General features: G+C 37.8%; 1 protein-coding gene across 2 annotated transcripts in view; it reads left to right on the top strand.

Moving 5' to 3' along the window:
- lyst (lysosomal trafficking regulator) overlaps positions 1-23,067 on the top strand; it is a 154,070-nt gene that overhangs the window by 33,722 nt on the left and 97,281 nt on the right. For both annotated transcript variants that reach the window (XM_031902458.1, XM_002935831.5), the window contains exons 3-8: positions 8,234-8,324; positions 10,148-12,200; positions 13,883-14,795; positions 18,915-19,073; positions 20,275-20,428; positions 22,553-22,764. In XM_031902458.1, the coding sequence (XP_031758318.1) occupies positions 8,234-8,324; positions 10,148-12,200; positions 13,883-14,795; positions 18,915-19,073; positions 20,275-20,428; positions 22,553-22,764 (3,582 nt within the window). The remainder of the gene's footprint in view (positions 1-8,233; positions 8,325-10,147; positions 12,201-13,882; positions 14,796-18,914; positions 19,074-20,274; positions 20,429-22,552; positions 22,765-23,067) is intronic.

The raw sequence follows: 23,067 nt of genomic DNA, 5'->3' as shown, positions 1-23,067 counted from the left end.
TAAACACACAATAAAGAACAATGCAAAGATAAAACACCATAAAATCTGTAAAATCCAATAAAACCACCTAAACCAACAGAAGAACAATAATTGCAATGAAATCGGTGGTCAGAGCCCTGGATCCACCAACGTCACTGCAAATTCAGCACCAAATAGCAATAAAAAAAGTTACAGTGCAATAGAATAATTCAAAAACAGAAATCAATTATGAAAATGCCAAAAAAACACTAAAATGCAACCAAATAAATCAGATAATTATAGAGCAAGATCAGAAATAAAGTTTTAGTAAAAAAAAAAGACTGCCAAAGAAAGCAAAGAAAGAAAGAAAAGGAAAGAAAGAAAGAAAAAAAAAAAAAAAAGTGTAAGTGTGTGTGTAAGTGTCTGTGTGTGCTTGGGAAAGTTGTAAATAAGTGTGTATGTGTACAAAAGTGTAATAATGACAAAGATAGAAGAAAAAATGCAAAAAAAAAAAAAGGCAGGCAGATGATCAGGGGCGATCAATCCAGCAGGAAGGCAGCAGGGGAGCTCCATCTTGTCCAACGTGCGCAGCAGGAGTGAGGGAGCCGACAGTAGGCGGCGCTATTTAAAGGGACAGCAGTGGACACGTCATCAACGCGTGTCCACTGCTGTCATTGGCTGGCGACGCGATCGGTGCGGCTCGGGGACCCGGATCGGTGAGTATGTCTATGTTTGCTCGTTGCCTAGGGGGATCTGAGGGGTTTACAAGCGCTGCGCTGCTTTAAAAGCGAGCGCAGCGCTTGTAAACCCGACAGTGCCATTGGACGTAGATTCTACGTCCCATGGCACTTTGGTCCTTTAGTGCCTTGGACGTAGAATCTACGTCCCATGGCACTTAAAGGGTTAAGATCTCTCCACAGGTGTTCAATGGGATTTAGATCTGGACTCATTGCTGGCCACTGGAACTCTCCAGCGCTTTGTTGCCATCCATTTCTGGGTTCTTTTTGACATATGTTTGGGGTCATTGTCCTGCTGGAAGACCCAAGATCTTGGACGCAAACCCAGCTTTCTGACACTGGGCTCTACAATGCGACACAAAATTCTTTGGTAATCCTCTGATTTCATTATGTCTTGCACACATTCAAGGCACCCAGTGCCAGAGGCAGCAAAAAAACCCCAAAACATAATTGAACCTCCACCAAATTTCACCATATTTCACTGTAGGTACTGTGTTCTTTTCTTTGTAGGCCTCATTCCCTTTTCGGTAAACAGTAGAATGATGTGCTTTACCAAAAAGCTCTATCTTGGTCTCATCTGTCCACAAGACGTTTTCCCAGGATTGTGGCTTACTCAATACATTTTGGCAAACTGTAGTCTTGCTTTTTTATGTCTCTGTGTCAGCAGTGGGGTCCTGCTGGGCCTGCTGCCATAGCGTTTCATTTAAATGTTGACGGATAGTTCGCACTGACACTGATGCTCCCTGAGCCTTCAGGACAGCTTGAATTTCTTTGGAACTTGTTTGGGGCTGCTTATCCACCATCCAGACTATCCTGCATTGAAACCTTTCATCAATTTTTCTCTTCCGTCCACACCCAGGAAGATTAGCTACAGTGCCATGGGTTGCAAACTTCTTGATAATGTTGCGCACTGTGGACAAAGGCAAATCTAGATCTCTGGAGAGGGACTTGTAACCTTGAGATTGTGGATATTTTTCCACAATTTTGGTTCTCAAGTCCTCAGACAGTTCTCTTCTCCTCTTTCTGTTGTCCATGCTTAGTGTGGCACACACAGACACACAGTGCAAAGACTAAGGGGCACATTTACTAATCCACGAACGTCCGAAAAGCGTCCGAATGCGCTTTTTTCGTAATGATCAGTATTTTGCGGCTTTTTCGCGAATTATCGCAAATTTTTCGAGCGCTCAATACGAAAAAGTCGCAACAATTCGCGAAAGTCGTAATGGCTATTCAAAAGTCGCGACAATTCACGAAAGTCATAATGGCTATGAAAAAGTTGCGACAATTCACGAAATTTGTAATGGCTATGCAAAAGTCGCGACAATTCACAATTTGTAATGGCTATGCAAAAGCCGCGACAATTCGCGCAAGTCGTAACAGCTACAAAATAGTCGCGCCAGTGACGAAAAAAATCACAAAAAATACGAAAAAGTCGCAAAATGTTCATTTCCAATCTGATTTTTTCCCATTCGGGATTCGGATTCGTGGATTAGTAAATCAGCCCCTTAGTGAACTTCTCTCCTTTTTATCTGCTTTCAGGTGGGATTTTTATATTGCCCACACCTGTTACTTGCCCCAGGTGAGTTTAAAGGAGCATCACATGTTTGAAACAATCGTATTTATCCACAATTTTGAAAGGGTGCCAATAATTTTGTCCAGCCCATTTTTGGAGTTTTGTGTGACATTATGTCCAATTTGCTTTTTTTCCTCCCTTTTTTGTTCTCTTCCAATACACACAAAGGGAATAAACAAAGCAAAACATGTGTTACTGCAATACTTTTCTGTGAGAAATACTTGATTTTCTGGAAAACTTCTGGGGTGCCAACAATTTGGCCCATGACTGTATATACACACACACACTTAAACACTGTCACACAACTTTTACATGTGTACACACATGTATACACAAACACTTTTTTATTTATTTATTTTCATTTTACCACTTTGTTTTTAGTTTCTTTTCCCTAAAAACTGTTTATTTTGACAGCGTGACTATTGGATCAGATATTCTGACCATTAATTACACGTCGTGTGACTTATTTTGTTGTTTTACTGATTTGCACATGTTTTGTGGTTTTATTGCATTTTTTATCCCTGTATTAGTGTTCCTGATATGTTTTTAACATAGCTTTGTCATGTGTAACTTTGGTGTAGAAAAATAACTTTACCTATTTTGAATTCATCAGAATGTGTACTTTCCAAAAATATATTTGGGGGTCTATTTCCATTTTGGGGTCAGTACATACTACAGACTTTGGTATATCTATTTATATTGGGCATAAAACTGTTCAGTAGACCTTAGGTGTTTCTATTTGGGGTGATTTGCTTTTGTATGCAAGAAATTGTGTGAGATAAATGCGGCAAATTGTAACATTTTTAGGCAATTTTCTGAAATGTCATAAAAACCAATAACTTTAGGAAAGCTTTGACTTGGTACTTTGGTGTAAAAAGGACTCTTTAGCCACACTGGATTTGGCAGAATGTGTACTTTCCAAAACTATATAGTTTTCTGGGGGGTCTCTGTATAGTTAGGGGGTGTTACAGCACATAATACATTGTCAGGGGGCTCTGTGTGCAAAAACCGAGTTGGCAGGCGAGAAATCCTTATGCGCTATTTTCATTTTGGGGTCAGTATATACCATTACCATTTATACCATACCCATTTTAGATTCGAGACAATGTGTACTTTCCAAAAATATATGACTTTCTGGAGTACTGGCATACTTTATACTAGCTTTATTCCACATATAATTATGTAAATGTGTTGATTTCCAAAAATGTATAATGTTCTGGGATAAACCTTCTGTTAGTGGAATATTTGGTCTGTAGTGCAAACCAAATAGTTTATCTGGATCTATCACTGACTATTAAAGAAGGGAAGATAGAGACTACGGTATATACAAAACCTTGCTCTGGAAAATCCCTATTGAGAGCCGATTCATGCCATCCTCGGCATCTCAATAGGGGTATCCCAAAGGGTCAGTTTCTGCGATTGCGCAGGAACTGTAGTTCTGATGAGGAATTTGTTAAGGAGGCCTGCAAGTTACGTGATAGGTTTCTGGACAGGGGCTATGCTATGAAGTCGCTATTTGATGCATTTAAGTTTGCACTAGAAACTGATAGACAGGAATTGCTTAAGAGAGATAGGAAAAGTGATATGAATTTCGGAGAAAGAAAAGAGGCTAGCCCAGTGATGCTTATAACTAAGTATAGTAGACAGTTTGACCAGATTAAACAGATTATAGGAAAATATCTACCGGTGTTGTATGCTGACCAAGCCCTTAAAAGAGTTCTCAATTCAGGTTTCCGGATGGTAGCGAGAAAGGCTCCCACTTTGGGTTCTATTTTAGCTCCTAGTCTGTATGTGCGGGGTGATCAAAGAACCACTTGGTTACAAAGTAAAGGGATGTATAGGTGCGGTGCAAGGAAATGTGTGACGTGCACAGCAGTACATGTCTCGGATTTTTTTGTATGCAGTGTGACTAATAAGCGTTATGATATAAGGAGCTATATAAACTGCAATACGAAGTCAGTTGTATACCTGCTTACCTGCACGAGATGTTTAAAGCAATATGTTGGCTGTACCACCAGGCCACTAAAGGAGAGGGCTAGAGCAGTGTTTTTCAACCTTTTTTGGGCAAAGGCAAACTTGTTTCATGAAAAAAATCACGAGGCACACCACCATTAGAAAATGTTAAAAAATTTAACTCTGTGCCCAGCAGCAGTGCCCCCCTAGTACACTGGTGCCCAGCAGCAGTGCCCCCCTAGTACATTGGTGCCAAGAGCAGTGCCCCCCTAGTACATTGGTGCCCAGCAGCAGTGCCCCCCTAGTACATTGGTGCCAAGAGCAGTGCCCCCCTAGTACACTGGTGCCCAGCAGCAGTGCCCCCCTAGTACATTGGTGCCAAGAGCAGTGCCCCCCTAGTACATTGGTGCCCAGCAGCAGTGCCCCCCTAGTACATTGGTGCCCAGCAGCAGTGCCCCCCTAGTACATTGGTGCCAAGAGCAGTGCCCCCCTAGTACACTGGTGCCCAGCAGCAGTGCCCCCCTAGTACATTGGTGCCCAGCAGCAGTGCCCCCATAGTACATTGGTGCCCAGCAGCAGTGCCCCCCTAGTACATTGGTGCCAAGAGCAGTGCCCCCTAGTACATTGGTGCCCAGCAGCAGTGCCCCCCAGTACATTGGTGCCAAGAGCCAGCCCCCCTAGTACATTGGTGCCCAGCAGCAGTGCCCCCATAAGTCAGTGTGCCCCGTGGCCCCCCCTAATACATTGGTGCCCAGCAGCATTTTACTTCTGCTCTTCGGCGGCTTCAGCAGCATCTTCCCCTCACGCGCGCCGCCTCTGCACTTCTGCCTACACACGACCGCACACAGGCCCTTTTATAACGTTGCGCCCCGTGCGTACTGACGTCACCCGTACACACGGGGCGCAACCAATGACAGGGCCCGGATTTTATTAAAGGGGGCCCGAGCTACTAAGAAAAACTGTAGCATCGCCGGGCCCCCTTTGAAAGTAAAAATTGCGGCCCTGCCTACGGGACACCAGGCAACATCTCGTGTGCCGCGGAACAGCGGTTGAAAAACGCTGGGCTAGAGAACATTTAAACTTAATAAAATCAAGAAGTGAAACTACAACAGTCTCTAGGCACTTTAGTGAGTGCAGTAATGGTAATGTAGGGTATGTGAGGCTGCAGGGAATTTAAAAAGTGACCGCAGGACCTAGAGGGGGCGATATACAATCAAAACTGTTACGGGCAGAAGTGAAGTGGATTTATAAACTGTGCACAAGGCAACCTCAAGGGCTGAATTTAACATTTGATATAAGCTGTTACTTTTAAAAGCAGTTCATAGTTTGATTAATGTGCTGCAACAATGTGTTTATCTAAAGGATTGTAACTGCGATTATAATGTTATGTAGTTTCTTTTTTAACTGACTATCTGAAAAATTCAGGATATAAAACTGTGTGAACAATTAACTACTTAACAGGCACATCTAATTAGTTCATGGAATATGTATATGTTTGTAACGGATGCCATTGGATATGGCAATTTTATGGGTGGGATTATGGGTATATATTTCCTATGTGTAAGAAATGGAGAGAGGTCTCTCCATTTCTCCGCAACCCGCAGTTGACGTGGTGAGGTTGCCCGACCCGCACTACTGACTACTGCTACTTAGGTTTACTTAGTACAGTTTAGAATACAGAGGGACAGAAACCTATGGCTCTCAGTATTAAGTAACTGATTAGTAAGAGCCGAACTAGACACCTATGGTCATGGGGGCAAAATGATACTATGACACCCCCTGTTACTGGGGTATTTATGATTAGAATTTTGATTTATTTTATTAGTTAATGTTATTATTTGGATGAATATCCACTTTAAGCGAAGGTATGTATAATGATTATGTTCATACCAGTTTCATGCCTGCTAAAACCATTTTGAGGGTGGCACTAGATGTCACCACATCCTCTGATACTGTCAAATGGCTTTACATTTAAAGTGTGCTGTAGCAGTCAAGATTAGTTCCACTTACATTTAAATAATGCACTTAACCATTTTAAAAATTCTCTCAAGATGTTGCATTAAACAAGTGGATAAAAATAATAGATGGAATAGTGTCTCTAAATGCCCATATTTTTCACATGCACCCTCTCAAGTCTGTTCTCTTTAAAAGGAATTACATTTGGTGATTAACAAAGCATACTATAATTTTTCTTCAGAGGAAACTTTTTTTTCCAGTATAATCACTCCATATTACAGCTAGAAAGAGCATTATGCAAAATGAAGGACATACATATATCAAGACTACTAATGTGTGGGTCATCCCAAGCTTGCCCAACCCACAGGTAAACCACACATCTTTTGCGGGTCACTGGCATGTTTGGGCCAAATGTTACCATCTACCCACCCCACGAGCAACCTTGTTATGCCCCACTTTCACCTTCAGACGTTGACAGTTATAAACTCGTGTCTGCATACCCCTTCCCTTCGATAACGTCAGAGGTGGATGGGTCAGGTGTAGGTCTATAAATATTGGAGGCTTGGTGAGTTAGGGTTAGGTGAGGATCAGAAGCAAGTGGATATGGGTCGATTCGCACATCAATAATCTGGGCATAATGCCTTAAGCACTGATATAATTTAAGAGCAAATATAAAAGACCCAGTGTTATAAATGCACAAATATAACACTGGAGCTGATAAATTATTTGTGGGACAGATGATAGAAATAGTATGTTGCTTGCGGGGGACTGAGATTTCTAGAGGCAAGTTCATGCTAAATGTGGAATTGAAACACACTGTTGAAGGCAATAAGATATGTGGGGTGGCAATAAATTGTGGTGCTAGGGGCAATAACTCACTGCTTAAGAGGCTGACATTCTTCTTCAGGCAATTACAGTGCTCGTGGGACTGACTTACTGCTAGAGGCAAAACACCCCAAAATCAAGTGCAAGTGCACAAAAGAGAAGAAAACCCCTTAGTATTTATTTAAAAAGCACTTACACCCAAAGTCTAACTTCACTCTGCACCTCGTACTGGATAAAAAATTGGTGCGAGGAAAAGTGCTAAAGTACAGGCTTCAAAGAAGCACTATAAGAACATGATGCATAAGTTAAGGGATGGCATGTGTATGCTTTCAGAACCCTCCACCCCTCATAAATACAGCTCTGCTGAATGCAGGCGATTGCTAGGGTGATCACTGGTCTCCGAGCGCTGTTTTTAAGCAGAGACCTGCTGCAATTTTTCTGCAGCGAGGCAGGTGCAAAGTCCAAACAGATGGTGCATTGCTTCTATTTTTTGCATGTTGCACCCTTCTCTGCATACTTTGTGCCACAAGCAGTGATTGTCCCCTAAAGTATCTCTTTCTTTTAATTAGCATGACCATACTCAGCTTTATTTAACACATAAGGCATACATATCGTTGATATGATAGGTGCAGTTTCAGCCTATTAATACCTAATTGACATAAAAGTGAATTTAGCATGTTTCTCTGCATAACGGCAGCCACTAGCTTTTCATATCAAAGATATCATGTACATAAAATAAGCAGTCAAATGCTTCCATAGTTTTGCTTTCATTTATTTTAATATGATATCTCTTTGACTTGGTGAAGAATTTAAAAGCAGTTGTATTCTGTATACAAACAAAAAAAAAACGCTCATTACTTTTACTTACAGATTTTTGCAAGTAAATTAAACCTTCCTTTCTGCCTAACATTAACTATTGACATTTAATCTTCTACAATTGCTCTTTTCTCTACTAGGTGAGGAATGCTATGAACTTAGAAAGTGTGCATATACCATTGCTTGAGTTGCACAGATGTGTTACATGTCAACACTAGCTTTTCATTGGTAGGATTGTTGAGGGCATGATCTTCATTGCAAATAAATCATTGGGCTCAGTTGTTTTTAACCTTTTTGATGTACAACCCTAACCAGACAATGTTGTACTGTTCTGCTGATTTTTAGTATGCATATTTTTTGCTGTAATTGTGGCTTTAAAAAAAAAAACGATATATTCTTTTTTTTCCGTTTGTAGGAATTAACATGCCGAGAAGAACTGCTTACTTTAATTTTGTCTCTCCTACCTTTGGTTTGGAAGATTCCTGTAAATGAAGAAAAAGCAAAAGGTAATCTTTGATAAATAATTTGTTCTAGTCACTTAGATTGCTTTTAGACTCTCTTTACGTCAATTTTAAAAGCTTTTAATATTTGAAAATATTGCATTTATATGGGTGGGGAGTCATTTAATTCAAACAATGCTTTACATGAAATATTAGAAAGACCCATTTAAGACTCTATTTTGTAAAATATAAGTATATTAGAAGTTATCGGGAAGTTACATGACATTAAACATGAATTAAGGACATCATGTTTATACTTGTATGCTGTTTATTATACTAATATAAGCAGCTATTTCTAAGATAAAATGCAATGAATATCCTGTAAATTATATTACTTTACAAACAGTGCTTGATGATGTTATTAGTTATAATCAGTGCTTAGTGATGCAACTTGTAACATGCTCACACAAACTTGTCTTATAAAAACACCAGGTTGTAAAATATAAGGATATTAGAAGTTAACTCATAGGACTACAATGTTACAAGTTACAGCACTAAGCACTGCAATATATCTTATTATAATGCAGTGCTTACATCACTAATCACTGCATTTTATCTTTCAGTTTCTGAATAACTGCTCCTCTTATATCGTATTTTTCTATGTTGTAGTACTGCTCTAAATTGTCACAAAGTGTTTTCCATAAGCATATTATGGCTCATGAAGTAAAAGGGAGGGCAACTGTAAGGTGATAAAAGAAAACCAGTTTTACAGAGTGGTTTCTACATTAAATATCCTATAAGTAAATGTAGTGGTTACACATTTGGTGAAAATAATTAGAGAAGAAAATGTATTTTTTCTGTTGTAAACAGAACAACAGACATAAATGTCTGGGCGGGACAGGAATATTTAAAAATAAATAAATAAAGCAAAACTTATTGTAATATAAAAAGACTTTACAGAATCTGGTAGGACTTTGCACTTCTGAATATACACCACACAGTCATAATGGCTTCTGTTAAAAGTCTTTTATTAGAGCAAGTGAGGTGCAGGTGGGAGATGAGCAGGATGGACACAAAAAAGTGCCAGACGACCAGCCCAGCAATAATGCCCTGGAGAGAACACAGCATGGGCTATCTGGGGATTCTATAAAACTGAAAATTCAGATCACCTCCTATGTATAACAGTACTGGGAATTCATAAGGGTAGAAAATCTTGCAGAACAATGTGACAACTGATTTACTTTACTGTTCATTGCTGTTTAGTTGTTGTAAATTGTGTTATATACAACAGTGCAAAGAGAGGGGGCTTATTAGTTCAAGTAAATAAAAAATCACATTAGAAATTAACTGCTGCCTTTCAGAACTGGGGTCCTTACTTTTATTCTGTCATGAGCACTATCTGCAAGCAGTGTTTATGTTCTCCTATGCCTGCCTGGGCTGGTTTCCATCTATATTTCAAAAACAGGTTTATTGGCTTCTTAGACTTTGAGCTTCCCTAAAGCATGGACTGATGTAATAATCCCTATAAAGATCTGCATAAATGTGGTGGCACAATATAAACAAAAGATTAGGCAGACCCTGCATTTTTTATTAATAATATATTCTCTTTCTTATATGCTGACACCTTTTGTATTTTGGCAAGAATGCGACACATAAGTAATTACTAATAGATTAATACAGGGCCTGGCACACACAAAATTTACCTGAAAGGTGAAAAAAAATCTTAATCTGTATACAAAAATTTAAATGCATTTTTTAAGTTTATCAAATGGTCTTGTAAATCTGGTACTACCTCCTCACTTTATAGTATACACGTTGTAAACAGAAATTTTCTCACATAAAACTTCATTACATAAGCAATGCTTATGCTTATTTGATTTATTTTGCAGATTTCAATCTTCCTCTTTTGCCGGAATTATTTGTGACCAAAGATGTAAACACAAATCCAGAAATATCTCAGGAAAAGTCAGATGCTGTAGGAACCTCTAATTTGGAGAGCCTTAATCCATCAAAACGCAACCTGCCACATCGCAAAACGAAGCGATTAAGCAGAAATACCCATCGTTATTCAGGAAAGGATTCAAGAAAATCATCATCATCTGATTCAGATGCAAATATTGATGATAAAGTATATATGACAACAAAGCAGAGACGATCACAGCCATTAACATTATACAATAGCAAGGAGTATGAACTACCTGGCAGAAGTCCTCTACAGAACAAAGTAGAATCCAGGATGAATCTTGGCACAATGGATTTACATGTCTCGAAACTGATATGTTCCTCGGAGGACAATGGCAATGAAGTTTTAAATGATGTAGCTGCTTTGCAAATTGTAAATAATATGGAAAACTCACCTTTTGACCTCTGTAATGTCTTGCTTTCATTGCTGGAGAAAGTTTGTAAATTTGACATTATGCTGAACCATAATTCTTCACTTGCATCTTGCGTAATTCCCAGATTAACAGAGTTCCTGTCTAACTTTGGTGAGTGTTGTGCTACTGAGTGGGAGTCCCTTTCAGCAGGCTGGACAGATGAACCTGTGGCATTAGTGCAAAGAATGTTGTTGCGTACAATCTTGCACCTTCTCTCTGTGGACATCAGTAGTGCAGAAGCCATGCCTGACAACCTAAGAAAGAATCTTATTGATTTGTTAAGGACCTCTGTAAAAATGAAATCTTGTTTAGAAATCAAGACAGACCCTTTTGTTCCAAGAAAAAAACAAACACTTCTGGAAGTTCAAGAAGAATTTAAATTTTCAAAATATCGACATCAAGCTCTATTGTTGCCAGAGCTTCTTGAAGGTGTTTTGCAAATTATTCTTTCGTGCCTTCAGTCTGCTGCACCAAACCCTTTTTATTTTAGCCAATCAATAGAGCTTTTGCATGAATTTATACTACACAATGGATTTGAATTAGTTGAAAAAACAGTGCTTCAAATGGAATGGTTATATTCCAGAGATGAAAATATAGCATCACAAGCTTCTTCTCACCTTTTGAGACTTATTAACAGTGTAATTAAAATAATTAGTGTAATCAAAAAAGTGAAATCTGAGCAGCTTCATCAGTCCATGTGTACAAGAAAAAGGCATCGGAGGTGTGAGTTTTCACATTATATGCATCATCATAGGGATCTTTCAGGTCTTCCTGTTTCAATATTCAAGAGCCAGGTGTTTACAAACCCCTTTGAAGAAAATGCAAATGGTGAGGTCCATTATTCTGAAAGAAGTTGTTGTATTGCTGTGTGTGCACACCAATGCCTACGTCTACTTCAACAAGTTTCCTTGACTCAAACATACATACAGATTCTTTCTGGTATTCGTAATGTTGGAATCTGCTGTTGTATGGATCCAAAGTCTGTTATTGCTCCGTTACTTTATGTATATAAATTACCGGTGTTAAAAAACTTTCAACAACATATAATCTCTCTCCTCACAAACCTTGTGTTAGATCAGCTGGGGGGTAGGGAAGTTCCACCTAATGTTAAACAAGCAACATGCAATATATGCATTGTGGATTCTGATCAGTTTGCTGACTTGCAAGAAACAATTCAGGGGCGAGGTGCTGATTCTAGTTCATTGTGCAGTCCCTCCTATAAGTTTCAAGGTATTTTGCCAAGTGGAGGATCTGAAGACATGATATGGAAATGGGATGCATTGCAAGCTTACCAGGATGTAGTTTTCGGTAATGACTTACAGCTTACTTTGCAAATCTCTACCCATATTTGCCAGTTAATACAAAGTGGAAATGGCATTGTCCAGTCAAAACTATATTCCTTTATCTTTAATGGCATCTTTCAGAGAGGGGTGGAGATTGCTCATCATTCTCAGCATTTGGGTATAACTACGCCATGCAGTGAAGCATGCAGCTTCCACAGCAAATGTTTGCCGCAAGAAGTTCTCAAGATTTATTTACAAACTTTACCCGACCTATTAAAATCCAGGTTTGTGGATATTTTTTTTCCTTCTAACCTGTAGAGTAGCAATTATGTATTTTTCATTAGTGATAAATTTGTGTATATATTATATAGTGAATAATTTACCCCCTATTGAAAAATATAAGGGTATTATAAGTCACCAAGGAGTTCAATGACCATATGAAAGCATAGAGGTCAAAGGCCAAGTACTTTTATACAGGTCGTGGAACTTTGAGATGACTCAAAATGTCCTCATATTTTACTACAGGAAGTACTTGGTAATACACAAGTTAAGTCATGTAACAGAAACGACATTACCAAGCACCAATTATATATGATGACATTGATAAGTGTTATTTATAAGGATATCATTTAGAGGATATTCATGGCTCTTGTGTAGTATAATAATAAAATATACATGTAAAAGCTCAGTTATTGCAGAAATGCCTAAAGTAATTCAAGAATTCCTAATGAGTCAGATCAGTGTAGGACAGACCAAGGATGACTTTGGTCTGACTCCTGCATTGGATCAGGTACCTGCAAAATACTAGCTAAGTGGTTGGATTTCAAACCGAAAATGAGGTGGTATGGTACCATGCCTGGATAACTATGTAAAATGTAGCTCTGATATTACTAATTTGCACCCCACTCTCTCACGTGGAAAAATATATGTTTTTTTAGCCTGGTTAATCCATCTCATGACGTCCCTTTCACCCCTGGTGGGTAGGGTCGGGTAAGCAGTCTTGGGTGGGAATGAAATGGGTAGCCTGGTCTGGAGACTTTGACGTAGTTAAAATAAATAGTTTTGGAGGGCACACCACAATTTCTAAAACAGAAATAGCTGGCTTTAAAACTAAGACAGCAAAAAGAAGAAAAAAGGGTGAAAATGAAAGTCTGTTCCCCAAACCCACATAGGGGCAAACAGAATATTAATACAAATCAATCAATTATTCAATGCACACCTACTAACCACAAAAAGGCAGCAAATGGTATGTTTAACATATAATGCTCTTTATATGGTAAATATTCACAAAACAGTAAATACAATTACAATGCATAATATACATACCACCAGTTGTGGTTAGTAGGTGTGCATTGAATAATTGATTGACTTTGACGTAGTTAGCCAGCTGTATCAGAATTTATATTAAAATCACACCCTGTTTTGAAAGTGCTTAAAATCCATTCACAAAGGTCATAGCAACTTACAGCTTGTGCCAGTGTGCTGGTTCAGCCTAATGCAAATGTAGACCCCTAGAATCAAGTAACACTCTTACGTGATAAGTACCTATTACCGTTATGGATGCTGTGAATACGCTATTAGCACACACACTGGCCAAAAGAAAAAATGCTGTAACGTGTACATGCTAGTTTGTGGTCAAATGTGTGAATAATAGTTCCACCAGCTTATATTAAGCTGCAGCCCTGTGTGTTTGTGTAACCCTTTTTGTTAGTCTTCATGCACTGAAAAACATGAGCACCTGATGTTAGAATATTAAGCACAACATCCAGAACAATAGGATGGGAATCACTGTTTTATTGTTTTATATTAGCATAGATAGACATACAAAAGGATGGTAATTTTGACAAACCCTACTACTTTCTACCACTTGCATCCCCCTGTTCATTAGTTTGACTGGAACCTTTTGAATTGCAGGACCTCAAACTCACAAAATATAAATAAAACACCTTTCATTTTTCCCCAACAGGGTAATAAGAGAAATATTTTTGAATTCAAATGGATTAAATCAGATCACTGAACTTATTTATTTAGACTCTGTAAGGTGTCTCTGTTTGAAAGTGTTTGAGACACTCATCCTTTGCCTTGGAGAACAACATACTACCTACCTGGCATCTGAAGTTGATAATGGCAACAGTGATAAAGTTGACATTATTATGGCATCCCAGACATATGCTCAACAGTCATATCTGGATGGTTCTCAAAGCCTCAGCAAATTCTATGCGGGTCTGAAAGAAGCTTATCCAAAGAAAAAGAGAGATGAGCATCACACCATTAACATGATAAACATTTTTCTGTGTTTGGCATTTTTGTGTGTGAGCAAGGAGGGTGAGCTTGACCATGAGCCTTTAAATGAGTCTGAAGACACTTCTGGTTATGATAGCACAGCAAGTGAACCATTAAGGAATATCTTGCCAGTGCTGCCTATTGAAAGCCTGGTTTTACCAAGTTCAGAGCATATGCACAGGGCAGCAGATATTTGGTCCATGTGCCATCGCTTATTTATCTCAAGTTCAGCATTCCAGAAACAGTTTTTTAAGCTTGGAGGCTTTGACTTATGCCATAGTTTAGTAATATTGATAATCCAAAAGTTGTCCAGTTACAAAGAAGTGGTTAAAAATAAAAATCTGCAGAATTTTGGTCCTGATAATTGGGACAGAGCTGCAAAGGAGAGCTGTTCCATGGAGTTATTCCGAGAAAGTGTAATGGGACCCCAAGAACTGCAAACTCCAAGTGCTTCAGTTGTACCCAGTTTAAACAACCAGGCTGTAGTTGAAGAGTGGGAGCAACATATTGTGCGACTTTTCGAGACTTTGTTAGCAATGTGTCTTCATAGTACAAGAACAAATGAACAGAAAGGGGAAACTGAAGGACCATCTCAGGTAATTTATTAATATTTTTTTACTGTAGATATAATTGGATGATTTAATAAAATCATTCTTTGTAATTTAGCAGAATTAGGCATAATGCTGCTGTTAAATGCTCTCTTTTGGCATATCAACCTTATTATCAAGGTATAGTATGATTTTTATCAGCTGCATACATTATCAATGGACAGGTAACTGTGCCCTCCACCCAAAACATGTTTTACATAATGAAAGAAAGTGCAATTGTAAGCAATACCATATTTAAAAGAAGTTATTTGTAAATGCAATTGCTATCCCTTGTGCCCCTTTTTTCTGTGGCCTATTGGAACAATGTAACAAAAGACTACTTCTCCAGGCCTGTTAAAGAGCTGAGTTTTTTCTATATTGCGTCAGAGTACAAAGAATCCAGACTGATACAGTATTAATTGTATTTACAAATAACCCTGAAACCAATGAAAATTTTTAATGATACAGGTGTGGAATTTATTAACTGCAGTCACTGGGACGTGGGATTTTCCATAACTCTAGTTGGACTATTATACCAACTAAAAAAAATGTAAACTTGAAATTAACCCCAATAGGATTTGCTACCAAAATGGGTAGAATCAAGTACAAAGTACTGTTTTCTTGTTACAGATTTTTTTTTTTTAAAGTTAGAATTATTTGCTTAAGATGGACTCTATAGTGAATGCCCTCCCTGTAATTTGGAGCTTTCTGGAGATTTCCATTTACAGGATTCAATTTGTGTCTTATATTTGACAGTTGCTTAGAATCAGATTTTATATCATTAGGCGAATAAATAAATTGTTTAGATTACTGTTTCAATTATAGAAATAGAATAATCACTCAATTTATTGTTTTGGTGCATATTAGTTAAACTGTTTTATTTTCAGTCACAAAAACCAGCATGATTGCTCATCATGGGGGGGGGGGGGGGGTGGAGGTGCCAAATGTGCCCCCCCCAGTGATTGTAATCACTTACCTTTTAGCTGCGAGTCAGTGATCCTCTTCCTTCTTTTTTCGTACCATTTCTGCATGCGCAGTAGTAGAGTGAAAAGTCAAACTTTAACAAAAAAAGCCATCTTTTTCACTCTACTGGGCATGCGTTGCCCTGTGATCCCAAACATAGAAGAGAGAAGGAAGAGGATCACTGGCTCGCAGCTACCCCAGGCTAGTGCTTCTGTTAGGAGAAAGCCGCACCTGTAAGCAATTACAATCTCTGGGGTGTGCCTAACATTTGCCACCCTCCAGTGCATTAATTCCCCTAAATATAGAAGGAATGTGCTAAGAAAAGTTGATTTATTGAAAATTTCTGCAAAAACCTTACTAGTCCTGCCCTGCTCAACTTCCTGCTGCCCTCTTCCCCAGGCTATACAGGGAAGCCAACGGCAAGCAATGCAGGCACTGTAGGATAGGGACCAATCAGCAATTAGGCGGACCTTATAGGGAACCGAAGCCTGTCTTTGCTTGCATGACAGCAGGGCTGCGATTGGCTATTCCTCTCCTACTATGCTTTTTGCAGTGACCGTTAGGACACACCCACCCCTCATTTGAAACATGGGCAGGGACCATAGCAGATCTATGGGGGACTCCAATAAAGGGGCAATTTTTAAAGATAATTTTTAGCCCAGAGTGAAACCAGTACCATATATTATTCATTATTTCCTACAAGATTGGTGGGGGATCACTAATGCTATATGACTCCAAATGTAACTAATTTGACTAAGACTAAATTCAGTGTACCAAAAAAACAAATACTGACAAATATTTATGCTTCTTTAACATAACTTTGTAACATATTATTTTACATTTTATTAGATTCTCTAGATAAGATATTCGATTGCTTTTTGTTTACATATTGAGGTTTTGGTTATGTATCAGATTATATTTCTCCTAAAAACAAAAATATTTCAGCTTTTTAAAGGGGTTCACCTTTAATTTAACTTTTAGTATGTTATAGAACGACCAATTCTAAGCAACTTTTCAATTTGTCTTCATTGTTTATATCTTATAGTTTTTAAATGATTTTCCTTCTTCAAACTCTTTGTTGCTTTCAAATGAGGGTTATTGTTATTTTAACTTTTTTCTATTCAGTCCCTCTCCTATTCATATATCAGTCTCTCGTTCAAACCACACCCTCTTGCTAAGGTAATTTGTACCCTAGCAACCAGATATCTATTTCTAACTCCAAACTGTAGAGTTGCTAAACAATTATTCAAATAATAAAAAAACTACAAATAAAAAACGAAGACCAATTGCAAATTCTCTCAGGATATTACTCTCAACATCATAGCAGAAGTTAACTCAAAGGTGAACAACCCCTTTAAGAACACTGTTTATACGCTATAATACAGTGGTTCCCAAAAGAAATTGCAATCTACAACTAGAATTTTAGATGGTACTGTAGATCACAGTAGCTCAGTATTGTCTTCAAAAGGCTATGGTACATTACAGCAATAAAAAAAAATGGTACTTTCCACCATTCAGATTTTAAGACAATAGGCTTAGAACTAGGTTTTTCTCCTAATGCCACCTAAGACCATAATCTTTGTTAGCGAACAGGGACCTCATAGCAAATCATTCTGTATTTTTCTGACTGAAAATAAAAAAATACTGCCAAACAATATTTTCAGTTACATAATCTAAGCAGTCCTCTACCCAAAAACATTTTTGGCTAATAAAAAGAAAGTCATTCTAAGCTATTTACATGTATATCTTAATGAACTTTTTGTAGAATTTGTCTGGATGTCTACATTTTTTGCACTACTGACTGAATATTGAAACACTGTAGCAAAAACTGGCACACCTGGAGGAGAACTGACTCTATAGGAATATGGCCGGGTATAATCTACACAAAAGCACGATCATGCCACTTATTATTTAAAGTTAAAAATGCAAAGTACTGTAAGATGTTGTAAGTTAAGCCAAAGTAGAGTTGCTGTAGCTTGTTTAACTTGTTTTTGTAAATTGGTTTGATCTGATGTTATTGGTGCATAGTCTATCAAATTGAGAAATGACCCCTGTATTTTTTATCTTAAATTACCCCACAGTTGCTTGATTAACTGGGCCCATTTTTCTGATGTTTTAATCACAGCACACAAAAACAAGCTTATAAGAAACTGCTCCCAGAATATTACATTGTACAGGTATGGGATCCGTTATCCGGAAACCCAATATCCAGAAAGCTCAGAATAATGAAATGCCTGTCTCCCATAGACCCAATTTTAATCAAATAATTCAGATTTTTAAAATTGATTTTACTTAATTTTAATACGCTTATTGGATGTAAAATAATCCTGTTGGGTTTAATTAATGTTTTATTGATTTATTAGAAGACTTAAGGTATGAAGATCCAAATTACGGAGAGATCCCTTATCCGGAATACCCTTAGGGGCTGATTTACTAATCCACGAATTCGAATCAGAATGGGAAAGATTTTGGGAACAAACATTTTGCGACTTTTTCGTATTTTTTGCGATTTTTTTCGTCGCCGTTACGACATTATCGTAAATTGTAGCGACTTTTTCGTAGCAGTTATGGCTTGCGCGAAAAGTCACAACTTTTTCATAGCAGTTACGATTTGCTCGTATATTGTCGCGACTTTTTCGTATTGAGCGCTCGTAAACGGCAGGCAAAACAATTTGCGAAACAGTCGTAACGCCTATGAAAAAGTCGCGACAATTTACGGAAAAATCGCAAAATACCGATCATTACCAATAAAACGCATTCGGACGCCTTCGGACCGTTCGTGGATTAGTAAATCAGCCCCTTAGTCTCAAGCATTCTCTATAACAGGTCCTATACCTGTAGTTTTGAACTCAAGGACATGAATAAGCAAGAACTGCTCACTGGGCATTTACACAAGTGGTTTAGGAATGAAGGGTAACATAAAACAGATTCATGAGCTCCTTCATGGGCATCTTGAAACTGCACTGCCCACTTAAGGGGTGGGGGGGGGGAATATGAAAGAAACTAGTAGCAAAAGAACAGTAAGTAAATGGGAAAATAGTACCTATATTTAGTAAGAGATAATGCTTTATATGCATTTTGTACTTCCTTTAATGTAAATATAAGCAATATTATAATTGTTCTGGTTGCTGTATTATGCATATTAACCCATTTATTTTCTTTTAGAATATATCAGCTCAGAACTTAATTATTGGAATACAAGATCATTTTTCAAAATCACAAATACTTCACACCAGTCTTGCACAACCTGTTTTCGATTGTCTTCTTCACGTTGCTGTGGAAAGTACAAATGATTCTGACCATTTTGAAGAACAAGAAGAAAAGGTATGTTTAATTCCATAAAAGTTCTTACATAGTATGCAGCCCTTAATCTTCATTGTCCCATTAAGTGTCATTAAAGTTAAAGTTTCTCAGAATCTGCCTATCACCATTGTGTGCACTTTAAAGGAGAAGGAAAGGAAGGAAGGTTCTCAACCTGTGGGTCGGGACCCCTTTAGGGGTTGAACGACCCTTTCACAGGGGTCGCCAAGACCATCGGAAAACACATATTTCTGATGGCCTTAGGAATAATATTATGGTTGTGGGTCACCACAACATGAGGAACTGTTGAAGGGTCACGGCATTAGGAAGGTTGAGAACCACTGGTCTAAATGGTGTAAATACAGCCATAAGCACTCACAGAAAAGCTGCACAGGATTTCTTTTCTTCTTTTTTGTACACATGTTCTTCAGTATCAGACTTCCTGCTCTCAGAAAAATCATTCAGGCACAGGCAGGAGTTTGATCAGTTTGCTTCTCTCTCCCTCTCCCCCTCCCATATCCTGCTTCCCCTCCCATCAGAATTTGCTCATCCTCCAAACTGTGCTGTGTAATCTTAGCTACCTGCAGCTACCTACTGCTGCAGCAAGGAAGCTACTGAGACCAAACTAAAATGGCAGCTGCTATCTTAAACAAACAGATGGATCTTCTAGGGCTGTTTACTCCGGTATGGTAAAATATTCTGCAGAATAAATATAGCGTTCTAGCTATTGTAGGTAATCTATTGGCAGTAAAATGCCAATGTGTATCTATGTACGCTATATATGTGAAGCACAATTTGAAAACTCTTCACTCAGGCACATTATTGAAATATAAAACTTTGGTTTACTACAGCGAGTAAGAGGCATAGGCATGTTAATAAGTTATGCCTACTGAATGGGTTACCACCACAGAACAGATGGCCTTTGCTCATAAAGGTTTTGAGCTGAGCTGAGCTGAACGGGAAGGATGTGGGAAAAACGCAAAACAGAAGTGCTTCTACAAAAAGAAAAAATAATGCATTTCTATTAATGATTTACTTATTTACATAACACAGTATAGATTTTTCATTTTAGCCTTTAGATCCCCTTTAAAATTTATCACAAATCTAGAAGATTTTCTTGTTAGGATCAGATTGTAATATCGCAATTACAGTATGCTATGCAATAATTTTTATAGACATACAGTGTGTGTAAGTATGTTAATTTCATGTTGCTCTTTATTTTTAGGCCCATAAAACAGATGAAGAATCCTTAGTTCAGACAGTGGAATTGCCTGAAGAACCCAGTGAACTGCAGAGCTGCACATTGAATTTTTTTGCAGAAGAGGAAGGCTATGAAGCTGATAGTGAAAGTAATCCAGAGGATGCATCTGATGATAATGGTAAGCATTTTTTTTAATGGGTATTTAAGTGGTCATAGACATGAAAAGAATGACTTATCGAACTTACTTTTTAGAATTGCGTAAGAAGCCAGGTTTGTGCACTTTACACCAGGCCATGTGTCTTTGTGCACTGGCCTTGAGTGCGAGTGTTTTTATGAACAGCAACCCTAAAATAAATTTCGCTGTTTTGAAGATCACAGTCAATAATGTTTGTTGGGACTTAGTCCGAGAGGTGCTTTAACTGACGCATTAAATACTTTTGAGGTTTTTTTGTGACCTTTTCACCTGTTCTTTGGTGCTCTGTTGGCTTATGGTGCTTTAAAAAAATCGCACATGAAAGTGCTAGTTGGCAGGCCTCTGTCATAGCTAACACATAACTGCTAATCAACTTACTAGCATAGCTGTCTTTGCAGTTAGGATTTAGCTGCTTTAAACTTAATGCCCTTTCCATTTATTTTGTTATTTTTTCCACCACCAGTAAATAGAAGACAAAAGCAGCCCTTCCATTTATGCTATAGTGTGCATACTTCTAATATACTACACAACAAAATAGACTAGATATTGACCTATCTAGTCTGTTATAGCAGAAGTAATGGACTTAGTTCAACCTTGGATTAATAGCGCAAATTCACATTACAAACCTTATTGTTAAACTATACACAGAGCAGAAATGACAGTAATCTTACACCCTGGTTCAGTTATTGTGTAATTGTGTTCAGCTTGGAGACTTTTTTTGTGGATATTGTGGTACAGGTATGGGATCTATTATCCAAAATGTTGGGATCTGGATCACCCTATAATGCAAAAAAATATTTAAACATTAAATAAACCCAGTAAGATTGTTTTGCCACCAATATGGATTATTGGATGGATATCAAGTACAATGGATTTTTTTATTTCAGAGATAGCATTTATAAAATTACAATAATTGTTTAAAGAGGGCTCTGTGGGAGATGACCATCTTGTAATTTGGAGCTTTCTGGATAAGGGATGGCATACCTGTATTTTTTTTTTCTGCTAGCTGTCACTGTGCATAGGCATTACTCTGTAAATAAGTAAATTTAAAGTTTTTCTGTTTATGTCTGTTAACCTGTACAGTCAATAGAGGAATAAAGTTAATGTTATCAAGTACAGGTATGGAACCTGTTATCCAGAATGTTTGGGACCTGGAGTTTTCTGGATAAGGGGTATTTCTGTAATTTAGATCTACTAAGGGGCACATTTACTAACCCACGAACGGGCCGAATGCGTCCGATTGCGTTTTTTTCGTAATGATCGGTAATTTTGCGATTTTTTTCGGCGTCTTTACGATTTTTGCGGCGTCTTTACGATTTTTGCGTTAAATCGCGAGTTTTTCGGCGTCTTTACGATTTTTGCGTAAAAACGCGAGTTTTTCGTATCCATTACGAAAGTTGTGCAAAGTCGCGATTTTTTCGTAGCGTTAAAACTTGCGCGAAACGTCGCGCCTTTTTCGTAGCGTTAAAACTTAAAAGGCGCGACGTTTCGCGCAAGTTTTAACGCTACGAAAAAATCGCGACTTTGCACAACTTTCGTAATGGATACGAAAAACTCGCGTTTTTACGCAAAAATCGTAAAGACGCCGAAAAACCCGCGTTTTTACGCAAAAATCGTAAAGACGCCGAAAAACTCGCAAAAAATACGAAAAAGTCGCAAAATGTTCGTTTCCAATCGGAATTTTTCCAATTCGAAATCGTGTCTTAGTAAATCAGCCCCTAAGTCTACTAAATAATCATTGAAACTTTAAATAAACCCAATAGGATTTTTACCTTCAATAAGGATTAATTATATTTTAGTTGGGATCAAATACAAGATTCTATTATTCCAAAGAAAAAGGGAATAATTTTCAAAAATGTGAATTATTTGATTAAAATTGAGTCTATTGGAGATGGCCTTCTCATAATTTGGAGCTTTATTTATTTATTAACTATTATTATTCAGATTAAACAGTTGTGATATCTATTACAGAAATATCATAGTATAGGGAAGTACAAAATACTTATCCTGATTATATAGCGTTTTAGTGAAGATTCTATTAAATATGTATAAATGGATGTATATCTTTCAGTTATCTACATCTCAATTTTTAATTGTCTTCATTTGCAGAAAAGATAATGGAATCAGGAGACCTAAACAGTTTTATCGAGCAAGGAGAGTTGAGCAGAAATGGAGATTTATTATATCCGGAAATATGTGCATTAGAGCTAAATTTGCTCTCTGGAGACCACACAAACTTATGCTTGTCAACCCATGTTTTTAAAAGATTTTTAAATATATTGAAGATAAAGAAGAAAAATGCAATGCTTCTAATTCAGCAGGCATGTAATGTCTACAGTGAATGTTTTGTTGTGATGCGTAAATCGCCATTTTTTTTTTTCTTTTACTCAGTGGTTTAGTTAAATTTAATTGTGGCCTTTTTGTGTTCTTAATTCTTTCTACCTTAATGGAGAAGAAAAGGTTAAATCACAGGGTGGGGGGGGGGTGCATAAATGTTAGGAAAGCTCCCTAACTGATACCCCAGTCTGGTGACCCTGTTTGCTAAAAACTGCAACAGCCTGGGTTATTTCTGTCAAAGCACCTCATCACCCTTTTCTTACATCTGTTTTTGTGATTTGGATAGG

Source organism: Xenopus tropicalis, chromosome 5 (assembly GCF_000004195.4).
Source record: "Xenopus tropicalis strain Nigerian chromosome 5, UCB_Xtro_10.0, whole genome shotgun sequence".
NCBI classification, from domain to species: Eukaryota; Metazoa; Chordata; class Amphibia; order Anura; family Pipidae; genus Xenopus; species Xenopus tropicalis.
This window is presented reverse-complemented; position numbering and strand designations above follow the sequence as displayed.